The sequence below is a fragment of the Equus asinus genome, chromosome 21 (genome assembly GCF_041296235.1).
Source record: "Equus asinus isolate D_3611 breed Donkey chromosome 21, EquAss-T2T_v2, whole genome shotgun sequence".
NCBI lineage: Eukaryota > Metazoa > Chordata > Mammalia > Perissodactyla > Equidae > Equus > Equus asinus.
This window is the reverse complement of record NC_091810.1, coordinates 18,935,845-18,960,430: the sequence shown is the minus strand read 5'-3', so window position 1 is coordinate 18,960,430 and position 24,586 is coordinate 18,935,845. Positions and strand designations below refer to the sequence as shown.

Here is a 24,586-nt window from a genome sequence, read left to right as displayed (position 1 = left end):
CCCAGCCCAAAGCAACCACTACTCTAGTTTCTGTCCCTATTCTGGATATTTCATACAAATGGAATCATATACACGGTTTTGGGGTCTGGCTTCTTTCACTTAGCATATTTTCAAGGTTCATCCATGTTGTATAGCATGTGTCAGGACTTCATCCCTTTTTTATGACTGAATGATATTCTATTGTACAGATATAACACAGTTGTTTAGTCATCAGCTGATGGACATTTAGGTTGTTTCCACTTTGGGGCTATTACGAATAATGCTGCTAGGCATATTCATGTGCAAGTTTTTGTTTGAGTACCTGTTTTCAACTCTCTTGTGGATATACCTATGAGTAGAATTGCTAGGTCATATGGTAATTGTATGTTTAACTTTTGAGGAAAGGCCAAACTGTTTTCCGAAGTGGCTGTACATTTTAAAAGCATTCCCACCAGCAATGTACAAGCCGTCCATTGCTCCACATCTTCACTGAAACTTGGAACTGTTCATTCTTTAGAAACTTTAGCCACTCAGCTATTTCATTGCAGTTTTCAAATTTTCCTAACCACTAGCGAAGCTGAGCATCTTTCCATGTGATTATTGGCCATATGTGTAGCTGCTTTGGAGAAATATTCAAGACTTTGCCCATTTTAAAACGGGGTTAACTTTTTGTTGAATTGTAAAAGTTTCCTTCTAAAATAACAACTTAAAAACATGTATTTAAAGAGAAGTATTAAGTAAACAATAGTGCAATTGGTGCAAAAGCAGTAAAGGCAATATATAACTCTGGGACCCGTTTGAGCAACACTGGCTCAGACACTAAAAACAAGAATTCTAGAGTCACACCACCCAGGTTCAAATCTCAGCTCTGCCTCTAAAGCGCTGTGCGTGACATTTTGGGCAAGATATTTAACCTCTTTAAGACTCAGATTCTCCCGCTTTAAAACGGGGATGGCCCATGCGACTTCAAAGAGTTGTAGGAACGGATGAAATGACACATGTGAAGCGCCTACTCAGTGCCTGGCACGGCTACGCACTCTATAAACGCCAGCTACTACGATAACAGGCGACGAAACCCACGGCGCTCCAGGCCCAGCTAGCCGAGTATCCCGGCCCGCGGCAGGAGCGCGCCGCTCCACATTCGGCGCCACGGCGCAAGGCTTTCCCGCGCACGTTCTCTGCCTGACCTTGCGCGGCGCCCGCCCCTAGTCCGGGGCCGCTGCACCAGCGCCACCTGACTTCCGTTTCCGGGGGTGTCGGGGTGGCTTCCGGCGGCGTGACCTGGGCGCGCTGGGCTGGCGGGTGCCGCAGCCGGAAGGGTCTGCGCTGGCGACCGGTAAGCGGGCGGCGGGTGGGAGTGGCCGGGTGCGGCGCCGCTGACCTCGGGAGGGAGGGGCGACCTCCGTCATGCCACCGGGGCCAGCCGCGGGCTGCGTTGAGCCCGGTGCCACGGCGGAGCCCTTCGCGTTGCCTCTTCCCGGCCTTGCCCGGCTCTCGGGATTCTCGCGACGAGGGCCCTGCGGCTGGGAGTCGAGACCGTGCCCGCTGATTGGCTCTCTGATCTCGGACAGGCTGCGTCCTATCGTGGGCTTTAGCTACCTTGTTTGGAAGATGGAGGTCGTGTTCGCGGTGACTGTGAGCTCCTTAAGGGCAAGAACCGACTTGCGTTAGTGTTACACACCGTTACCTGTCCCGCGCACAGAACGAGGACGAAGTATAGGTACTCTGTGCCTACTTGAGTTGTTTTGGGTCCCAAAACCTTGAAAATCTGGTGAGAGCTATTGATCCCCACCTCTCACTTCTCAACCCCCCCGCCATGTTCAGATACAGAAATTTTGGTTTACTGTTTCAGATATTTCGTAGATCTCTATGCCCATCCCTGGATCCCAGAGCCTGGTCTTTAGTATGCGTTCAGGTATTTGTAGCCATTAGATAGTGGATGTTCCGTTAATCAGATTTAAACGCATGAGTCACTATCCGTTTCACAGGAAGGAGGAGGATATCCTGTTAGCAAGGTTTAATGATGAGCCTGGCAGTATGCTGTTCTCTCTCGTCTTCCAGCAGCTCTGGGAGAGCGGTCTTATTTAAATCCCGTTTTGCAGATGAGGAAATTGAGGCGTAGGGGAATTAACTTGTTTTAGGTCATTCATCCTACGAACGATGAGGGCAAGAATTCAAACCCATTTCTGTCTGAGACTCCAAAGCCCCATGTTCTTAGTTACTAGCTAAAAAAGAACTAGATGCAGAAATGTATTTGAATGTGCTCTCACAGCCTCTGTTCTGGGGTTGTTAAGGGTTGTAGTCATGAAGTGGCTATCATCAACATCGATGATTCCGAACTAAACATTGCATGCTGTGGAAATACTCTTACTTGTCTGCCTCCTTTTTTCCATAGTATCTGTAATGCTTGTTTAATAACATCATATTTTACGTTCTGCACTCTGTGCCCATGTTATTCAGTCCTTCTGTCTGTGCTGAATGTTGGTTCAGATGTGTTGACTGAAAATGGTTATATCAGTTGTGTTGCTTTGTTCTTCCAGTCTTCTAAAGCAGATTTTGGGGGGGGGGGGGACCAGGAAGATTGGCCCTAAGCTAACATCTCTTGCCAATCTTCCTCCTTTTGCTTGACGAAGATTGTTGCTGAGCTAACATCTGTGCCAGTCTTCCTCTATTTTGTATGTGGGATGCTGCCACAGCATGGCTTCATGAGCCATGTGTAGGTCCACACCCAGGATCTGAATTGGCGAACCCCCAGTGTCCAAAGTGGAGCCTGCAAACTTAACTGCTACGACACCGGGCCAGCCCCCAGCTGTTTTTAATTATGGTTGAAATATGAGGTGGTAATGTTTGGGCCTTCCTTCTTTTTCTTTTCTGTACTAATTTTAAAGGGACTGTATTAGGAACCTTGGAAGCACTGCCAACATGTCTGATGTTCAAGAAGCCACCAACCAGCTCCTTGATGTGAACCTTCATGAGAACCAGGAGTCTATACAAGTGATGGAAAGTGGCCCCAGAAGTGAGTCCGAGCAATTCCAAGTCACTATTGGAGCCACTGTACCTACTGGCTTTGAGCAAACAGCTGCAGATGAAGTGACAGAGAAATTGGGGTCATCATGCCAAATCAGCAGAGACCGGGGCAAGATATATTTTGACATTTCAGTGGAAAGTCTGGCTCAGGTTTGAATGAAGCAATATTTAAAATCGTTTACTTAGTAGGTTACTTTCTGGTTTACAGACCCCTCTGGAATCCTTTTTGCTTTTCTTTGCTCTCCCCCAGTCAGGTGAATTTAGAGTATTACTGCATTTTCTATTGGCTATTAATCTATAAGTTTGACTAGTAGCTTTGCTGTATTTTTAAAGAGATCCTAATATTTCCTGAGGATGAATTCACCGGAAAAAATCCTGTGTGACTTATGAAGAAATTCTCAGTATCTACTACACATCTTTGAGTTTATTTACTTCAGTGTCTAACTGAAGTTTAGACTTTGGTGATGAAGCATAAAAGGAGAGATTTTTCTTTTAATCTGTGTCAAAGAAATTCTTGCTCAAAAGTAATTAGGAATCTGAAGGTGAGAAGTGAAGGTCAGCAAACTGCCATTCCATAGGATAAAAGCTAAGCTGTTTCTCATCCCCGTAAGCGCCATGAGGGCAGGGATTGTTCTCTGGTTTTTTTCGCCTTATCTCCCAGGCTTTTAGTGTCGGGCATCAAGTAGGCACCTAATAAATATCTGTGGGATGAGTTGGTAAGCAGGTGTTTTTCATCTAGTGTTTCAGTTAATAACCTCAGCAGCTTTGTGAAGATAGGCATTATTGTCATTAGGCTTAGGAATAAGTGATTTGCCCAGGGTTGCTCAGCTGTTAGTCACAGAGCTGGAGCTCAAACCCTGTGCTTTTAACCACTGCAGTCTGCATCGTGCCCCAGAAAGCCATGCCGGAAATAGGCTAAAGCCCCACTTGACTGTCTTCCTCTTGCCCTTCTCCCCTAAACCTGTGGTGCCCACATAATACTTGAAGCTTCTATCCTTCCATCTGTCCTTCTTCCTTTTCTCTAGGGGAATAGAAGCTGATGGGTAACCAAAAAGATGGGAGACTAGAGAGATGGGAAAATTTTAAAATACAAATGATAGCTATTAGCTGCTTTACAATCTTTGTACCTGATTTTTATATTTAAATGTTGATAGTTTGTGTGATTCAAAAGCTTTCTCAAAAGTTTGCTTCTAACATTTCTTTCCCTCCCCAGGTTCATTGTCTGAGATCAGTTGATAACTTATTTGTGGTTGTTCAGGAGTTTAAAGATTACCAGTTCAAAGAAACAAAGGTGAGCTATCCCAAACATGGTAGCTGTTTTTCCCCGATATTTCCACTTTTTGCATTCTATCACTTAGCATTACTGGTGCTTTTATAATATGGAATACTGGAGGCTTTTACAGCAAAATCTAGAGATGTGTTGACAGTCCATTCCAAAAGTTTTTTTTAAAAATCAATATTGCAGGCAGTGGGGAGTGGGTGAAATGTGTGGGAGGGGGTCAAGAGGTACAAATTTACAGTTATGAAATACTTAAGTCACGGGGATGTAATGTACAGCATGGTGACTATAATTAATAATACCGTATTGCATATTTGCAAGTTGCTAAGAGAGTAGATCTTAAAAATTCTCATCACAAGAAAAGAATTTTGTAACTGTGTGGTGACAGATGTTAACTAGGCTTATTGTGGTGATCATTTCACAATACATACAAATACCAAATCATTATGTTGTACACCTGAAACTCAAATAATACTGGATGTCAATTAGACCTCATTTTTTTAAAAAAGATGAAAGAATAACAAAATAAAAATAAATACAAATCAATATAGAAAAATATCGAAATTTATAAGAAATAAAACAAATTGTTTGACTTTCTTATGAAAGATATATACCTTAGATTAGCTTTGCTAATATATGTATTGCAAAATAGAATTGCTTTTAGATTGTGAACCAAGGAGCAAGTAACAGTTGTGTCATCTACAAATAACACTTTCTCTCACCATCTGCTTTTGCCCTGCTTTCTTCTCTAACTTTCTTTTTGGACATAAAGTCAGAGTAATATCTAAATATTCCTTCAGTTGTGAGGACAACAGCTTTGTCTCAGACTTGTATTTAGCATCTGATTCCTAAATATCAAGATGCTGTCTAAGCTGAAGCTTGAAATTTGATCTCAGTAAGGCTTGAGTATTTTTCCACATGGCTTTTTGGTCAGGTTTCCAGAGTCAAATGCTTGAAAATTTTTTTCTATCAGTTTTATTGTCTATATTAGAAATAATCTGTTTTTTAAAATGGTGATAGATACACTGCCTAATTCGCTAATTTTTATTTATTGGCAACAGGTTGATTGCCAGAACGTGTAAAAACCAGTCAAAATGCTATGAACCCACAGCCTAGAAAAAGTAAAACCAGACCTAAAAGAATTCAGACTGAAAATAGATTAAATTTTTATTAACTACAAATGTAACTTTCAACACTAGTATTTATAACCCTTCAGACTTCTTATAGTCATTGCCAACCGAATCATGTCTATGAAACTAGTAAATAACGGGAGGCTACTGAAAATTTTTGCTGCTAAGTATTTCAGAATTTTAATATCCAATTCTACACATGAATAAATGTTAACAAGCGTTTAAAAAAATTATGTTTCCCTCTTAAATTCTTGCCTCCAACTAACTAGGACGTTATTAATATTTTCTTAAATTCCTGCATTTTGCCATCCTGGAGTTTGAATTATTTTGGGTATTTTGGATCTCTAATTGGAGGTGAATTTGATATTATGGAATGGTTCTATATGAGCCAGCTTTTCAGAGTTGCCTTGTAAGTAACTGCAAAAGAGGTTGCTGTCAAAAGTCTTAAAAGAAGAGCGGCAGTGATTGAGGTCGATTTTTGGATCTGTGCAAGGGCAGCTTCTGTTGTGTGTGACCATGAAAAATTGTTAGGCCCGTCACCTTATGGAGTTAAATTACAACATGCCTCAGTAAAACCTTGTTTTTAAGTATTTGCTTCTAGCTTTCATTCTGTTGACCATCGATTTTGTTCTCTGTAGTATTAGACTTTCCCGTGTCTTATCAAAAGCCCGTTAGTTTCAGCATTTTAATGGGTTCTCTTGTTTTTAAGTATTCTGATGATATGACTTTATTAGCCTGTTTGGTTTGTTTTTTTAAAAAAACTAACTTCTGTGACTTATATGGGTTTTTAAAAGCTAGTTAATATATGTACTGAGAGCAAAATTATAAAGATGGGAAGGTATATACAGTGACAAGTAAGTGTTCCTATATCCCCATACCATGCAGTTCCTTCCCTGGAGGCAACACTGTTAGCAATTTCTTGGCTATCCCTCTACAGCTATTTTATGAATATGTCTTTTATTCACGTATTTACACAACTGGAAGTATGCTATGCATACTGTTCTGTGTTGTGCTTTTTCTCTTTGTTTTTTTCTTTTGTTTTCCTGTTTTATCTCCCCAAATCCCCCCAGTACATAGTTGTTTATCTTAGTTGTGCGTCCTTCTGGTTGTGGCATGTGGGACGCTGCCTCAACATGGCCTGATGAGTGGTGCCATGTCTGAGCCCAGGATCCGAACTGGCGAAACCCTGGGCCACCGCAGCGGAGCACACGAACTTAACCACTCAGCCATGGGGCTGGCCCCTGCTTTTTCTCATATATCTTGGAGATCACGCCAATATCATTGCTAGATTTGATTACCTCATAATTTAATCAGTCCCATTTTAGGATATTAGGTTTTTTTAATATTCTTTTGCTTTTACAGTGGTGGTACAACAAATATCCTGTATACATCCTTGTACATATTCAATCTGAGGGTCATTTTTTGTTTAATAAGAGAGTTTATCCCATTGATATTTATTGATATGACTGAAATGTTTGGTCTTGGTTTTGTCACATTTGTGCTACACAATTCTGCTTTCTTTTTCTTTCTTTTTTGAAATTATGTATTTGCTTCACTTTTTCCACACGCATGTGTTTTATAAGGTTTGGAAGGTTTGTATTTGTTCTCCAGTTGTTATCTTTATAACAACAGGTTAATCTACTATTTACACAGTATTTTTGGGGGGAATTTTATTTCATATTATATAGTTTTATTTTTTTATTCAAGCAGCTTACTTTTAACAGGTTAATATAGTAATGGTGCAATGGTCTAAAGGTGTAGAAGGGTATACCATAAAAAGTAAGCCTCTCCCATTCCTGTTAACCTGGAAGGCACCCAGTTCCTTTACCTGGAGGAAAAGATTGTAACCGTTTCTCCTATAACTTTCTAGAGGTGTCTGTGCATATATAAAGGTATGCATATATGCATATTGTCTTATCTCTACATAAATGATAGTTGATCCCTGCTTTAAAAAATGAGAAAATAAACTCACAGAGTTTAAATGGCCATCCCACAAACACTCAGAATAAATGGCAGAGCCAGCCTTTGAGCTCCTACCTCTCTGACTGAGTATTCAAACAGTATATTTTGAATCCCTAATAAGAGCAGTGATGAAATTGGCGTGTTTTTCACATCTCCCTCCTTCCCTTTCACCTTCCAGTTATTTTTCTTAGTGTTGACCCATATGCCTTTAAATATACTTTTATTTACCAGCTGTAACTTCTGTCCTTTGACCTCTGGCTATAAGACAAGAGGATATCAGCATGTTTACATAGCTTCCCATCTCTTACCGTTCCCCTCCAACTGCATGCCAGTTTGTGATATTTACATTCTCTTTCGTAGTCATAATCCCTATATTTGTTTTTATTTTAGTCCTATAGCTAAATAGATTATAGGTACACTACCTGTCCTTTGTCATAGTTTTTATCTTTTAAATGGCATGAATTCAGAAATGTGTCTTTCATCTGTATATTTGATTAATAGTTTAGGTATAAAATTTGGAATCATGCTGTTCTTCCTTAGAAGAATATTATAGGCAGTGTTCATTCTCTTCTAGCATTAAATGTTGCCATGGAAAATTCTGAGGCCATCCTGATATTTTTTTTCCCCTTATTTGTTGCTTTCTTGATATTTTTGTTTGATGCTCAGATACATATATACATTTATCTTTGAAGTCTAGCAAACTCAGTAGGATATGTCTCACTGTTGATAATTTCTTGTCAAGACATGTCAGTCCATAGAGAGATTCACATCCACTTACATTTCTGGAAAGTTTTCTTGAATTATTTTTTTAAAATATTTTTTGTTTCATTATCTTAAGTTCCTTCTTCAGAGATACCAGTTATACATATGTAGGATCTCTTCACTATCTTTCATGTTTTACCATATTCTCTCTAAGCCTTTTTTTACTTTTTGCTCATTTCCATTGTATTTGTTTTGCTTTTCTACACATCCCTTACTGTGTTTGAAGCAGTATCTTTTTCAGTATGGTCTTCATTTCTGCAATGATTTTATCTTTTTTTTTTTGAGGAAGATTAGCCCTGAGTTAACATCTGCCGCCAATCCTATTTTTTGCTGAGGAAGACTGGCCCCGAGCTAACATCCGTGCCCATCTTTCTCTACTTTATATGTGGGATGCCTGCCACAGCATGGCTTGACAAGCAGTGCATAGGTCTGCACTTGGCATCCAAACCGGTGAACCCTGGGGCTGCCAAAGTGGAATATGTGAACCTAACCACTGCACCACCAGGCCGGCCCTGGTTTTATCTTTTTATTCCTCTTTTTCTTTGATGTCTACAAGCACCAGTTTCATCTCCTTGTGGTGGCTCACCTCATCTTCTTTCTTCTTTTGTATCTCTGCTTTGAACTCTTATTTTCAAAGGTATTCCCTCATTACATTTTTTGATGTAATGTCAGTACGTTTGATCAGTTTTCAACTGCTCTCTGGCAGTGTCTTTCTGGTCACTGTTTTTTGTCTGCTATTTGTTTTTCCTTTTTCTTTTTTTATGTTTCTATAAATCTTGTGCTGATAACTTTTGATAATTGCTGATCTTTGAATAAGGGAGTTCCTCTTGGACCTGCTATTTATAGGAGGTCCTGTGGGAGAGGCCAGGAACTGTTCTAGGCCAGCAAGTAACCCCTCTGGTTCACTGTGAAGATCCTGTGACAAAGGGTTGTAGGTGCATGAGTTATTCTCCTCTTCCTTCTTTTTTTTAATAGTTTTATTGAGGTATAGTTTCCATGCCACCGAATGAGTTCTTTTAACCATTACTTCTCCCTAGCCTGAACAGATCAGCATCTTCAGCGTTATTCACAGCGTAGAGTATCTCTCCGCAGCTCTGTTTCACCAACAGTTTCCAGCAAACAGCACATCTGGGATTCCTTGTTCAGCTTTCTTTTCTCTCTCCTGCTTCTTCATACAAATGTGGTCTAGGGAAGCTCGCTCTGTCAGCATGTACTTCTTTCCTGCTGTTCCAGAAAAGAGTTTATTTGCTACTCTTTGCAGACTGCTCTACCCTTCGTCTGAGATCTATAGGCATTCTCCCCCTTTTGTCTTCCTGCACCTCTGTTTGACCTTCACTACACTTGGGAATTCTTATGTTATGGTTCAAGTTTCTGGATACTGTGTAGATCTATTTAGAGTTGCTATTTCTGTTGTTTTTTCTTTTAGAATGGTTTCTGGAGAAAGAAAGGGGCTACACCAGTGTTATTCCACCATGTTAAACCTACAAGTCCTGTGGATGCCCTTTATAGGGAAATTATTTGTAGATAGGATTGAATTTGCCAAATGTGAAATTTGACTTCATTTCATCAGGTTTCAAGCAGTATCACATCAAAGTCTTCACTCTCGCCCATTTCAAGTCTCAGTTCTATCAGTCAGCACTGATGTCCTTCTACATTGCTTTTCGGTAACATATATTGTCTGTACCAGCACTCTGCAATAGAACTTTCTGATGGAAATGTTGTGTCTACACTTTCCAGCATGGTAGCCACTAGCCATCAGTGTGTGGAGTGTGGCTAATGTGACAGAAAAACTGAGTGTTTTATTTTAGATCATTTCAATTTCAATAGCTACATGTGGCTAGTGGCTGCTGAATTGGACTGCATGGCTCTGTAACACCCATTTTAACATTTAATCACCTATTATCCTGGAGCTGTTTATTGAACACCTTTTGTATCCCACGCACTGCTCTAGGCATGTCGCTTATAGCAGTGGTCACGACGGGGAAGGTCCTTTGCACCCTGAATTTACCTTCTGATAGGAGGCTTGATGGTGAACAATATGGTAAACCTAGTAACTTTAGATAATGCTAAGCTCTGTAACGAAAAAATGGGAAGAGAATGACTTGAGAGGACTGCTCTAAATAGAGTGGGTCTCTTGGAAGATATGCCTTTTAAACTACTATTAAATAATGAGACAGGAGCCAGCAGTGCAGCGAGACCACGTGAAGCAAATACCTTTCAAGCAGACGTGGGAAGTGAGGGAGAGAATGATCTTCAAGTGATGTAAGAGAAGTAGGCAGGAGTCAGATTATGTTGGGCTTTTTAAGGAATGTAGACTTTTTATATGTAATGGGAAACTGTGGAGGGGCTTTAAGCAATGGAGGGGCGAGATCAGATTTATTTTTTAAAGAGGTGACTCTACATACTATTTAGAAATTGGAGAGATAACATTTTTAACTGCTTAAGGTTTATTTTTTTTCTTGTAAAAAATACTACTGTTAAAAATAGTTACTATGTATACACAGCAAAAGTTCACAAGGAAGTCAGTCAGTGAGAGGTAAATTGCTCTCCTTGCCGTGCCTTTCATCCACCCACTTTCCCTCCCTAGAGGTAGCCACTGTTAACAGTTTTCTATTGCTCACATTTTAATCTTAAAGTCCTGCCTCCCATTTACCATTTTCTGTTGTGTATTATTCTTTAGTGGCTTACTTTGTATATATCTTTAATTTTCAATGAGATTTTAATTTCCTTAGTTGCAGGCATTATTTTATTTACTCTTGTTGTGCACCCCTGCCACCCCCAACTTAATCATTAATGTAGTCTATAGGCAAAGTAGGGGTTTATGTGTTCAATTGAAGTGGTGAGAAATGAATGAAATGGATGGATTTCATTCTCTGTCCTTTATAGGAAGAAGTTTTAAAGGATTTTGAAGAATTGGCTGGGAAGCTCCCATGGTCAGACCCTTTAAAAGTATGGAAAATTAACACCAGTTTCAAGAAAAAAAAAACAAAGCGCAAAAAGATAAATCAGAATTCAGGTAAAGAGAAGATTGATAATGGACGAGGAGACAAGACTGATGAGAGAGATGTTAAAAAAGCGTTCACTAGCAATCCCTTAGATTCACATATCTTAGACTATTATGAAAATCCAGCCATCAAAGAAGAAGTATCAACATTAGTAGGTGACGATTTGGCATCTTGCAAAGATGAGACTGATGAAAGCTCAAAAGAAGAAACTAATCCTGAAGTGCTGAAGTTTAGAGTCACGTGCAACAGGGCAGGAGAGAAGCATTGCTTTTCCTCAAATGAAGCCGCGAGAGATTTTGGGGGTGCCGTTCAAGAGTACTTTAAGTGGAAGGCTGACATGACCAACTTTGATGTGGAGGTAGGTACAGGCTCTGATTATGATGATTCAAGAAGGCCGTAATTACAGATTTGTAGAATTGTCAGACTAACCAATCTTAGGGACAGTTAAACTGAGGCCACAGAGCTAATAGGATGTGTGTGATTTCAAGAGCATGGCCTATGGAGACAGATCTAGATCAAAATTTTGACTGCACAACTGTGTCACTTTGGACAGGATGCTCTCTCTGAGCCTCTGTTTCAAATGGAGCCATTTAAGTGTGTCCCAAAGGTGAAATGAGATAATATATTTTAAATATTTAGTGCAATACGTGGTATACTGAGGACTCAATAGATGGGAGCTATTAAGACTTGAGTTTCTAAAGTCTGGTACTTTTTACAACATTATGTGGACTTTCATATTATAAAATTCAACCAGAATTAAACAACTTTTCTGTTTTTTGTGTGTCTTGGTTGTAGAGTTTTGCTACTAAAAAAAAGTGGAGTATATTTTTAAAACAAACCTCAACCTCCTAAAATGAGGACCTCATTGCTAATACTCATGCTAGAGCCAGCTCTCCTCTTTCTTAAATTCTGCTTGATTCCCAAACCCAGATACCTCTTTTCAACATCCTTACTCTCCTTGGTCTCCATCTTCTGCTACACAGATGATTCACGTGTGGGCCATACTAACTAGTCTTTAAATCTCTGACAGCTTAAAAGGCCCCTCGCAGCTGACATTTTTACCGAGAAGTCATTTTCTGTTGCTTTTGGGACACTTAAATCTGGGGCAGGTCACTTACTCTCTCTGCAATTTTTTTTTTTGCATATCAAATCAAGAACAATTCCCCAATCCTTTTTTTCTCATAACAGCTGTTATGTGAATATATAGGCTAACTAGAACAATGATGTCCAAAAGTTAGCAACAGGGCTCGTAGGACAGATTCTGGAGCCATACTGCGTGGTTCAAATCCCAACTTAGAAGCCAGATGACTTTGGGCAAGTAAGCTGACATCTTTGCCTCAATTTCCTCATCTGTAAAAGGGGGATGATAATACCTAGCTCACCTAGAGGGTGTGAATATGAAATGAGGTATGAATGTCAGGTGTGTTGACAGTGGCTTCCGCATAAGAAGCTCTACATACGTGTCAGCTGCTGCTGCTGTTAAGACCATGATGGGGACATTTTAGGTGGAAGATTCGAGAACATATTTTATTTTTACTTTTATTTTCATTTGGATAGTTTATATTTAACTGTGTGTTAGAAAAACTGTAACTAGGACAAAAAAACATTATTTCACAGATGTTATTAAGTTTTAAAAATTACTAAGTAAGAAAATAATAGGTGGTAAAGCAAATGCAGCATAGTGTTAACGGTTGATCTAAGTGAAGGGTATATTTAGGAGTTCATTGTGCCAGTGTTCTTGTAGCATTTCTGTATGTTTGAAATTTTTTCCAAAAAAGTAAAAAATTTTTTAAAATGTATGTTAAAAAACCCATAAACCTTCAAAATATGTTCATATTATAAAAATGCAGGGGAAATCTGGTTATAGCTCACTTATAAATATAGTGAATGAAAAGTAAAGAACAAAACAGATTTTAAAATTTAAAAGTAGTATATACTATATGATTTCATTTATTTGAAGTTCAAAAAAAGACAAAACTAATTTACGGTGGTTGGTAGATTAATGGTTACTTTGGGAGGGTACTGACTAGGAGAGGGCAAGGGGAGCCTTCTGGTATGCTAGAAATATTATCTGTCTTTATCTGGGTAGCAGTTACACAGTGTATATATATGTGAAAATTCACTGTGCTGCACACTTAAGATTTGTGCACTTTACCGTACATATGCAAAGTATACCTCAGTAATAAACTTACAAAAATTAATAAAGCCTCAAGTAAACCTTAGTCATAAGTACAGTTCAGACAATCCTAAAACTATTTTATTCTGTCTTGTTTTATTGTAGGTTCTTTTGAATATCCATGATCATGAAATTGTTGTGGGCATTGCATTGACAGAAGAGAGTCTCCACCGAAGAAATATCACACATTTTGGACCCACCACTCTTAGATCTACTGTTGCCTATGGCATGCTCCGGTAAGAGAATGGGTTTTCTGTCTAGATTCAAGTGACGCCTTGGTTTGAATTTTCCCTTCGCAACACTTTAATTTTTTATGAGGTACTGTGTTAAAATTGGTGGATAAAGAATAGGATAAAAAGCTAATGATCTATTTCCCTTGTATCCAGTGCTGATTCCTTGTAATCCTGAAAATGTCACTTAATCACTGTCTCGGTTTTCTCAATTTTAAAATGGGAATGATAGTTCTCATCTGCCTCTTAAGTGGGGTTGCCACATGTCTGTTTAGAAAAGATATATTGTATCTTGGGAAATAGAGCAGATTTTGCTTTGTTTCATTTCTGTGCAATGAAGCAGATGAAAGCAAGATTTTTTTAAACGTATAATGTGTAAATGAACACAGAGCTTTTACTTATATTTTTAAATTTTATACCCATAGCAACCCAGGCATCAACTTGGAATATTCCTCTTTTCCAACTGTAAGACCTAGCTTGCTTTCTCCTTTTCCCTTTTCCCTTTTTATTAGGTACTTCTTTGCACCATTAGGACAAGTTGTCTTCTCGAAGTTTCTGTTTTCTAGACTCCAAAATGGGTTTGATGTGAGACTTAAAAGATTATTAGTGAGGAGTAAATGCAGAACATATGCTAAATACTTTTTATATATAGTGCCTGGCATATCCTGGTAGTTAGCTGTATTTCCTTCTTTTCCAATCTTTGCTTCCTCTTCTACCCTGCTCGTCCACGGAGTTACAGTTTGACACAATTGCAACCTATCAATTCAATGACAGTAATAGAAAACTGGGTTCATTTGATTAAGGAAGAGCTCCTAGTCTTAATTCATTTAACAAACATTTAGTATCTCCTGCCAGGCATTATGGTAGGAGCCAGGGATAGAGTTATTTTGGATTCAACGATTAGAAACCTAAGTAAGCTAGTTTAAGATTAAAAAAGTGCTGATTGTGTGGGAGGGGGATTTTTTTGGCAAGATACTGAGAAATCTTGGGGGATCCACAGAAAACTGAAAGCTATGGCTCAAGAAGGGTAGAACCAGATCTTGGGAAACCACTAGAAACCTAGCTAGCTACTTTTCTTTCTCCTGGGAGCCTATGGGCTCTTGTCTCTGCTCATCTGTGCAAATGGCTGCTCTTCATCTAAATTTATGTATTTCCAATTTCAAATTACTAGCCTCATACTACCTAGGGCTTCTAGCTCTTTATTCTCAGTTCTTGGAAGAGAGAATCTGATTGAACACTTGCATAGTTTTGGTCAAGTGTCGCTGGGACCCAACAGCAATGGCTGGGAGTCCAGGGTTGCGTACTCCCAAGAGGGTTGCCGAGGATTCTTCTGCCTTGTGTTGAGGGGCAGGAAAAGCAAGGTAGAGCTGGATGGGTATTACAAACAGTATCCAGCGTTAGTCCCCAAGAATGTGGCTTGTGAGGGAGATAAATAATTACCTTACATGTGGTAAATATCATAATAGAACATGAAAAGATTAGTAGGACAAAAGAAGGAAAGAGAAACCTAGTGACCTGTCTGAGAAGGGATACTTCATAGAGGGGGTCACATTTAAGCCACTAACAGTAATGCCTCTTAATCCTGACTCTGTCACCTATTAGTTTTGTATCCATGGACAAGTTTTTTGTCAGCTTATCTGTAAAATGAGAATAATAATAGTAACCTACCTCATAAGATTGTTAAAAGGATTAAATGAAGGGCTGGCTCCGTGGCTTAGTGAGTAAGTTCAGTGCACTCCACTTCGGCGGCCTGGGTTCCTGGGTTCCGATCCCGAGTACAGGCCTACACAACTCATCAGCCATGCTGTAGTGATGTCCCATGTACAAAATAGAGAAAGACTGGCACAGATGTTATCTCAGGGCTAATCTTTCTCAAGCAAAAAAAGAGGAAGATTGACAACAGATGTTAACTTAGGGCGAATATTCCTCAGCAAAAAAAAAAAGATTAAATGAGATAATGCATGCAAAAAGCTTAAGTCCATGCCTGGAAAATACTAAATGCTCAAAGGAAAGCAATTATTTTATAGAAGGTTATTATCTTTAAAATTAAATTCATAAGGACAGGAATACTGAATGTCTAATTGCCATTAAACTTACATTGATATGTATTTTACTTGATACATTTAAGGGGTTTTTTTTAGTGTAACAATACCGGTTTATATGTAAATAACATGTTGTCTAAAGGCATATATATATGTAATATATAATACACATACATATTCAAAGATCTAGAAGCTAAATGCCATCTGGGAGTGAAATGGAATTTCGGATGATAGTCAAAGGAGACTTTTAGTTCTATGGAATTTTTTTTTTTAAGTGCTAGGATATAAAGTCAACATGGAGTTACAAATATATTTTTTAAATGAATATTGATTGGTGTTCCTTCATGCTAGCATAATAGGTCCTTAATTTTATAGCTTCAGGAATAATCATTGTGGAGGCCTCAGCTGTTGGTTGAAGTCTCTTCACATAGGCTGTTTTCTTTTCTCTAGGCTCTGTGCTCCTCAACCTACTGATATAATAGTTGATCCAATGTGTGGAACCGGGGCAATACCAATAGAGGTAATAACTTTTCTTTAGCTTTTAGATAAGCAAGTGATACGTCCAGAATGTTCTAGAATTAATGGGCAAGTTAGACTTAATGATATCACCAAGGTTGGGTCAGTGGACCCAAGAATTTTGAAAGAATTACACCAGTAAAGCTAGAACTTCTCTGTAAAGGATGTAACCACTTACTACGAAAACCAAGGACTAGGTAAATTATAAGTGATATTTATCCAGTGGATTCCAGAGAAGGCTGAGAATTGTAAACTGGTGAGTCCCTTTTTATAACAGACAAGCTGGCAGACTTGAAAGAAAAGATAACTGAAGGCATAAGCATAAACTGGAGGAACGCGTTTCATCTCTACAAAGTGAGATTACGCTTCTTAATGCACTTAGGTTCCTGAAGGGAGTAAATATAGTTGTAAAAAGGGAAACCTTTGAACATTATTTTGATTTTTTTTAGGAAGTCTAACAAGGTTACATACTAAATGCTCTTAAATAGTTTTCAAAATTACTGTGACATTGAGAGGACTCAAAAACTGCCTAAAGCAAAGTAAGACATGGAAAGGCATTTTTCTAAGTCGAGGATATTTAATAGGAGAGTCTCCTTGAATCAATATTATCTATACTTTTATAAATAATTTGGAAGAGGGCACTCCCATTAAAATTGCTTAAATTTGTGAAACATAGTAAGTTCTTAGATACAGTATACCTAAATCCAATGGGAATAAAGTGCATGGAGACAGCCAGAGTCTGTGAGTAGGCAGAAACTGGACAGATGATGAAGTCCAAAGCAACCCACAAAGGGAAAAAGAATCCAAGTTGCAATTAGAAGATGACATCTGTCATCTGGGAGTTCAGATCCCAGAAGGAAATCATAGTAGTCTAAATGCCTACTGTTTTCTGCCAGGTTTAGAAAAAAAACACAAATGTTGAGGAATCAGAATCACCTGTGAGGCCTTCCTCACACTCTATAGGTCTCTCCCACATCCCTCTATGTCACCCTCCAGCATCTGGGCAAAAGACAAAGCTGTGAAGCACTGTGTTCATGGATGAGGGCATTACTGTTCACAAAGAAGAGGTGTGTGTTCCTCATCCCTAAACAGAGGGCAGCATTTTCTCTGCTTTCATGTCAGAAACCGTCTGTTAATCTGCATAGAACATTGTTCAGGCCTCAAGTAGTATGTCACCTCATTCCACAAGTGATATTTGACAGCTTGGTATTTATGTTCTGCTGGCATGTTTTGACATGAAATTAGAAAATGCTTTCAGGGATATGGTGGTTATCATTCAAAAGCCGATGCAATGGAGATGACATTTTATTTTGAAATTCTCAAATATTCCATTATATTAGATTACATAAAGTCCCATAATCACAAAAGGGTATAGGTTGGTCAGTTTGATTTGGTTAAGTTTTTCAAACCACGTTTGTATTTAAGATCTGTAATGCCTTCTATGTGCCAGACACTTCTGGGTGCGGAATTGCATAAAATACCACACCTGTCCTTAAGGACTTCCCAGATTCATTGAAAGGCAGACAGGTATAGAAATAATTACGAAGAGAACAAGTGCAGTGGTGGAGATATGTACCAAGTGCTTTTCGGGGTGCATGAGAGACAGCTTGAGGAGCTGGGGTTGATGTCACAGAGGGCACGATATTTGAGCTGCGTTTTGAGAGATAGTAGGAATTCAGCAAGCAGAGAACAGGAGGGCATTTCAAACAAGTGGAATAGCAAAACTGACAACATGCAGTGTTTTGCCACTTTAGAAAAGCATTGGGTTGTCTTGTTTATTGAAGATTGAAATGATTTTCCCTTTAATCATTTTTTTGCAGTTTTCTACTTGTGTTTTAATGTATACTCTTGTCTTTTAGGGGGCTACTGAATGGTCTAACTGTTATCATATTGCTGGTGATAATAATCCGTTGGCTGTGAATAGAGCTGCAAATAACATCTCATCTTTATTGTCCAAGAGCCAAATTAAAGAAGGGTAAAAATTTAATTTAAAAGATTTTATAGCATCTCGTAGCTTTAGATAAGATAATCACTTTTCTTATTGACTTTATGAATTAAAACCCCCAGTGCATTGTGAACATACTGTGAGACTCTATTTAGATTTTAAAAGTTTATTGAAAATAATTCATATTTTAAAAATATTTTTCCATTTAGCTATTATTTCCCCACCCTAATGCAACTATTTTTATTTCTATCTTCCTTTTTCTTTCCTTATTCATATGTCTTTTTTCCACATAGTGGAAGAACATGTAGATTCATTTTAATTTCACAAATTTTCCAACACTTTTTATATAGTCTATTTTTTAATGACTGCTTAATATTCTTTGTATAGAAATACTACAGTTTATTTAGACTTTCTTCTATTATTTGGCACTTAAAAAAATTTCAGAATTGGAAGAGACCTCAGAGCCATTCCCATGGTGCCTAAGTGTCCTCTGGGAGATCCTGACCTTCTAGCCTGTGTCAGTACCTCTCATGACTGCCTCCAGTCCAAGGCTTTGATTGCATCTTTACACAGCTTTGAGTGCTAGTCGTACCTTTTAGTGAATTGAGTCTCTCCCTGTACCTTCCTACAGATTTGGTTCTTTTGTCCCATTTGGGCCCATAAAGAAAAATCTTATCTCTATGTCAGATGATGACTGACATCGGGTCTTTGAACGGCTATCCTACCGCCCTGCACTTGTCCACCCACCCTCCACATCCTCTCTTCTCCAAGCAAAATATTCCAAGGTCCTTCAACCATTTCCCTTTCCTATTCGTGCATTGAAAACCCATTAGCCTCTGGGAAATTTTGATTTTCATTGAAGATGTACGTCATTGTAGTATCTTAAGTCTAACCCGCTACTCCAAATTACATTTGACAGTACCATCTGTGTCAGCCTTTCACTATTCTTTCAGAATCTCAGCTGTCTTTGGGAAGAATTGGTTGAAATGTCATTTGGTCTACAGTTTCTTATCAGAGGCCTCATCATAAAACTGTTTCACTGGTGCCCTTCATTTTCTTAGAAAGTGGCAGGAATAGGTAGTGGTCAGCAGATTTGTTTGGTCTTACAGGTGCTCCACATCCTGAATAAACTTAGCCTGGGAAGTCATTATATCCCATGATTGGTCTTACCGTATCTAGAAACAGCTGCCTCGATAACTCTTAGTGTGAGGTTTGTATTTGTATGTAGAAATTGTTTTGAAAAATATGTACTCATTTTATGCAAATACTTATATTTATTACTTATACATGGTATGCCTAGTACTATTTTTGTCTGTATATTGGTTATCCTCTTTTCTTTGCTAATTTTTTTTCCCTTTTTTGGTTAGAATTGCCAGTGCTTTGTTTTGTTCTTTCATATACTATTTGTTCTATGGCTTTGATGCTCAATGCTTTTTGTTTTTTATTCCTATTTCCTATTGAGGTGTTTTTATTTGTTAGCTAAAATCTTAAGTTATATGCTGTGTCATCTTTTTTTTTTTTTTGAGGAAGATTCACCCTGAGCTAACATCCGTTGCCAATACTCCTCTTTTTTTTTTGGCTTGAGGAAGATTAGCCGTGAGCTAACATCTCTGCCAATCTTCCTCTATTGTTTTGTATGTGGGACACTTCCACAACATGGCTGGTGAGTGGAATAGGTCTGTGCCTGGGATCCAAACCCATGAATCCAGGCCACCGACGCAGACTGTGCAGAACTTTAACCATTACACTACAGGGCCAGGCCCAGCCTTAAATGTCGTCTTTATAATGATAAGATTTTTCTTAGAGCTGACTTTCATGCTAAGTACTCCTGTTGACCATATATATCCTATAGATTTTTTTCTTCTTTTTTTTTTTCAAGGAAGATTAGCCCTGAGCTAACATCTGCCAATCCTCCTCTTTTTTCTGAGGAAGACTGGCCCTGAGCTAACATCCGTGCCCATCTTCCTCTACTTTTTATATGTGGGACGCCTACCACAGCATGGCTTGCCATGCGGTGCCATGTCTGCACCCAGGATCCGAACCAGCGAACCCCGGGCCACCGAGAAGCGGAACGTGCAAACTTAACTGCTGCACCACCAGTGTGGCCCCCTATCCTATAGATTTTGATAATTCTCTATTTTGGTTACTTTCTAGATTGTTGGGTTGTATACTTGATTGTCTCTCATCTAGTTGTTTAGGCTAGTGCTTTTCAAACTTTGATGTGCATATGAATCACCTGCGGATCCTATTAATGTACAGATTCTGATTTAGTAGTTTTAGGATGGGACCTGGGAGTCTGATTTCCTAGCAAGCTTCTGTGTGTTGATGCTGCTGGTCTGTGGCCCTACTCTGAGTAGCAAGAGCTTAGATCATTTTTTATACATGAGTAGTTGAACGGTTTTAATTTATTTTTAATTTATGTTTTATTATAATGAATAGATTTTTATGGTATATTTTGTTTCATATTTATTGGGATTTTCTTGAGGTTTACTACATGGCCAGGGTTTTTTGAAACCTGATAAACATTTTTAAACAAGTTATTTTCTATTTTCTGAATATTTTATCTTATTTTTCAGACCCTCTGCACCTTCACTTTTTGTCTGTGATTTGTACTATTTATATCAGTCTTACCTTGATTTTTAATATTTTTGGCTTATGTTGTTTTGTTTCAGTTATTGTTACTTGTGATTGTAGTACTCATATTTTTGATATCTTTTTTTTCCATTATATAGTGACTGTTGCATTTTATTTTTTATTAAATATCAATATAACCCTTAATTTCTCCTCATAATCTTTGATTTGCCTTACTACTTAGCCTGTGCATTATTGCCTGTTGCATTTTGTTTCTTAACTCAGTAGCTTTGCCTTAATAGGGAAGAGTTAAATCATTTATATTTATTATTATATTAATTCTGTCTTCTGTCATCTGTTTTTTTGATCTTTTTCTTTCTTCGCCTTTTTTAATAGTATGATACATATATTTGTTTTTAAATCTTAAAACAGGTACCTCTATATTTACTAATTTTACATATCCTTTGCTTTAGATGTCCTCTTATTACTACATAGATGTACCAGACTTTATCCTTCAGATGTTAATTCATAATCTTTTTTTCTCTTTAGTGTTTTTTCCCCCAGTGTGTCTGTTTCATTGATGTTTTACATTGTCACTTCTGTAATTTAGTGCCTCACCACTGTTCTCAGTTGTCTTTGTGTAGCAATCTTGTTTTCCTCTTAATCCATTTGCTTAAATTGTAGATGAAACAGATGTAGACATCTTTTGAAAACCGGTCTTAACCGTTTTTAAAACTTCCTTGTCATTCTTATAGATTTGCTATTTGTCATTATAAAAGTTTTATCTTATGACCTGTGCTTTCTTCCTACATTCTCCTTTAAAAATTTTGCTTAAGTTGTTGTCACTGTTATTAGTAGCATTTTGTACTTTATAGCAGCCTCTTCAGAAAGAATTTTCTTAAATTTCATACATCAGAATACGCTGAAGCCCCTTTCCTTTGTCCCCACAGCAGACCCTCCTGGGGCTTGCCCATAGATGCTGTCCAGTGGGATATCTGCAGTCTGCCATTGAGAACTGGCTCTGTGGACATTATTGTAACAGACATGCCATTTGGAAAAAGGTGGGACTTGGTTTTTTAGAAAATGAGTTTTACCTTCACTTGTTATACTACTGCCCACTTGTCTTCTAAATCTGTTCTGTTTTCTTTGAGTTTATTTTGTCAGAAATCTTCAGTTCCTTTTAACAGACTTAATAGAGCAGTTTTTCACTTAAGAATTATAACAATATGATGGATTCACTCATTTTCTTTCTTTGGAGAACTCAGGAATGCATTAATTTCATTTTGATCCTCACCACAGGGAGTTCATCCACTTCCTAGCCCGTTGTTGAATTACATGGTACTTCATACAGATGGAGGAAAACTTGGTTCTAGTTCTCAGGATAATGACTTCTAATCACTGGTTTGGTTTATAGAGCTTGCTTATTATGCTCATTAAGAGGACAATTTATATAATTATTGTCAAAAATTTTTTTCTGTAACCAATTCATTCACTTCAAAATTCTAAGCAGTTTACTAAGTTTGATCACTCATTTCATTGACATATAATGGCAAAGCTCTAGCTTCTCTCTTTTTGAAGATTAGCCCTGAGCTAACTGCTGCCAATCCTCCTCTTTTTGCTGAGGAAGACTGGCCCTGAGCTAACATCCATGCCCATCTTCCTCTACTTTATATGTGGGACGCCTATCACAGCATGGCTTTTTGCCAAGTGGTGCCATGTCTGCACTCGGGATCCAAACCGGCAAACCCCAGGACACCGAGAAGTGGAACATGCAAACTTAACTGCTGCACCACTAGCCAACCCCTCTAGCTTCTAAAAGGCAACTGTTGGGGCCGGCCTGCTGATGAAGTGGTTAAGTTCACACACTCAGCTTTGGCAGCCTGGGGTTCATGGGTTTGGATCCCAGGCACAGACCTACACACTGCTCATCAAGCCATGCTGTGGTGGCACCCCACATACAACATAGAGGAAGATTGCCACAGATGTTAGCTCAGGGACAATCTTCCTCACCAAAAAAAAAAAAAAAAGTTCTTTATCTCCACTTGCAAGAAATAAACTTACCCTTCTTTAAAAAAATAAAAAGCAACTATTTTTCATACCTTTGGATTTTCTTATTGCAATGAAAATGAGTTTTTAATAACTTGTTTCATATAGTCCTAACTATTCAAAGTATTTGACTCATCAAACCTCCTTTTATAGGATGGGCTCCAAGAAGAGAAACTGGAACCTTTATCCTGCTTGCCTACGAGAGATGAGCCGTGTTTGTAGACCAGGGACAGGCCGAGCTGTCCTACTCACTCAGGACAAGAAATGCTTTACCAAGGTGCTGTACGTTAACTTAAAAGCTCCGCTTGTGACCACCTTAGGATCTTTTAAAGTAGACTTGGGCATATTAGTTCAAGTGGGATTTGTTTTCTCTTCCCCTAGTGTTCGCTCCTGGCAACTAAGACCTCTGGTTGCTCTAGAAGCAGATTGTCAGCTAGTTACTTTTATGCTTTTTGTATGTACACAGGCATTATCCGGAATGGGACATGTATGGCGGAAGGTGCATACTGTCTGGGTGAACATAGGGGGTCTTCATGCCGCAGTTTATCTTCTGAAACGTACGCCTCAAGCTTTTGTTCATCCTTCAGAGCAAGATGGAGAAAGAACTCTTTGGTAATGTAAAGAATGAAGATGATTAATAGCATTTGTGCTTCCCCACACTGGAAACGTCAGCAGGAAGAACTTGCTTTGAGAGAAAAATAGTATTAACAGAAGTGCAGTTTGCACTGTTTAAACTGGTCTAAAGCTCTTTACTCTGGTTAGCAAAAGGTGGGAATGAATGGAATGGAATTCAGTCTTAAGAGAAAGCAGAGCTTTTCTTTGGAGCTGTTGTGAAGGAGTAGCTGGGCAATTAGTACTTTTCTTAAAATGCTTTAAAGATGCAAAGCCTACTAAAACACACTGGGATTTGGGTTTAGAACATTTTATTTTCAGGCTTTTATAGCAGTTCCTATTTTCCATTGTAGGTGGTAGAAAGTTACCCTGGCCTACTGGAAAGGCAGAGAACATAGTCAGAGCATCTTAGGCCACATCTCATTGCCTATGCAGCTTTGCTATTTAGTTGGTCAGGCTCTCTTTATCAACCTTAAAAAATGAAGCGTTATTTTTGTGTTTGCCCCATGACAAGATAAAATCTCACAAGACCTAGAGGAAAGCTTACCATCTGCCTTAAACGTGTTACTCAGATCAATACACAGAACTCAGAGGACTAGGATTTATCAAAATAATTGCACAGATACTTTACTGTTAGCAATATAGAATGTTTCTATTTATAAATAGCAGTAAATGCATTGGTTGATGAAGTATGGGACCAACAAGCCACATTTAAAGAAATTTTTCTTTCAGTACACAAGGTGGTGTTGCTTTTCAAAGTCAAACAAAAACTTGTCAAAGTACTTTTGTTTATTGGTTTCTTAAAAGGACTAGAGAGCTGATGTATCTTTGAAATAAAAAGTTTCATGTAAGTTCTTTTGTTATTTCCTTGTGGGTCACTATACATATTTAGTTGCTTTTCCAGTTGCAGAAAAGTCCTTGAGACAGAGGAAAATGTGACCTCAACATAAAGTCCTTGTGAAAACGGTGCTTCCCTGGGACAAAGAGTAATTCGGGTTTTATGTGAAATTCTTTATATTCAGCTTATTTTGGAGCTTCTGGCTGTATTCAGCTTAAATTTTCAGTGTCATGTTAGTAATAGAATAGTACTACTTGTATTACCTTTTGATGTCACATTTAGAATAAGAGAGTACTTCCTTCCTTTGAAAGAATATTCTGAGTTCACATTAGCAGTACAACCAAAGTCCTAACCTGGTTTCTCTGATATACTACCCCTCACTTGAGAATGAATTAGAAATAAGATATTTCTAAGGGTTTTACATCCTAGACTGGAATTTTGACCACCATCAGAATACAGTTGCATT

At 38.4% G+C, this 24,586-nt stretch overlaps 1 protein-coding gene and 1 long non-coding RNA gene across 4 annotated transcripts in view; one reads left to right on the top strand and one right to left on the bottom strand.

The window, feature by feature from the left end:
* Positions 1-24,586, bottom strand: part of LOC106841758 (uncharacterized) — a 75,860-nt gene that overhangs the window by 41,554 nt on the left and 9,720 nt on the right. The window lies entirely within an intron of this gene.
* On the top strand, positions 1,194-24,133 carry THUMPD3 (THUMP domain containing 3). 3 transcript variants are annotated; one of them, XM_014857944.3, is made up of 10 exons: positions 1,194-1,315; positions 2,868-3,156; positions 4,220-4,297; positions 11,026-11,502; positions 13,426-13,556; positions 16,043-16,112; positions 17,968-18,083; positions 21,575-21,685; positions 22,824-22,947; positions 23,137-24,133. In XM_014857944.3, exons 2-10 carry the CDS (start codon positions 2,902-2,904, stop codon positions 23,284-23,286), a joined length of 1,512 nt encoding a protein of 503 aa, XP_014713430.1. In that variant the 5' UTR covers positions 1,194-1,315; positions 2,868-2,901; the 3' UTR covers positions 23,287-24,133. The 3 variants fall into 3 exon arrangements, with proteins under 3 accessions (XP_014713430.1, XP_014713431.1, XP_044610138.1); XM_014857945.3 differs by having other exon boundaries at positions 1,305-1,699; XM_044754203.2 differs by lacking the exon at positions 1,194-1,315 and adding an exon at positions 1,333-1,750.

Coding starts and splice junctions, on each gene's coding strand:
- THUMPD3 (XM_014857944.3), top strand. CDS start 2,902: ATGTCTGATGTTCAAGAAGCCACCAACCAGCTCCTTGATGTGAACCTT. Junction 3,157..4,219: donor CAGTGGAAAGTCTGGCTCAG/GTTTGAATGAAG, acceptor TTCCCTCCCCAG/GTTCATTGTCTGAGATCAGT. Junction 13,557..16,042: donor GTTGCCTATGGCATGCTCCG/GTAAGAGAATGG, acceptor TCTTTTCTCTAG/GCTCTGTGCTCCTCAACCTA.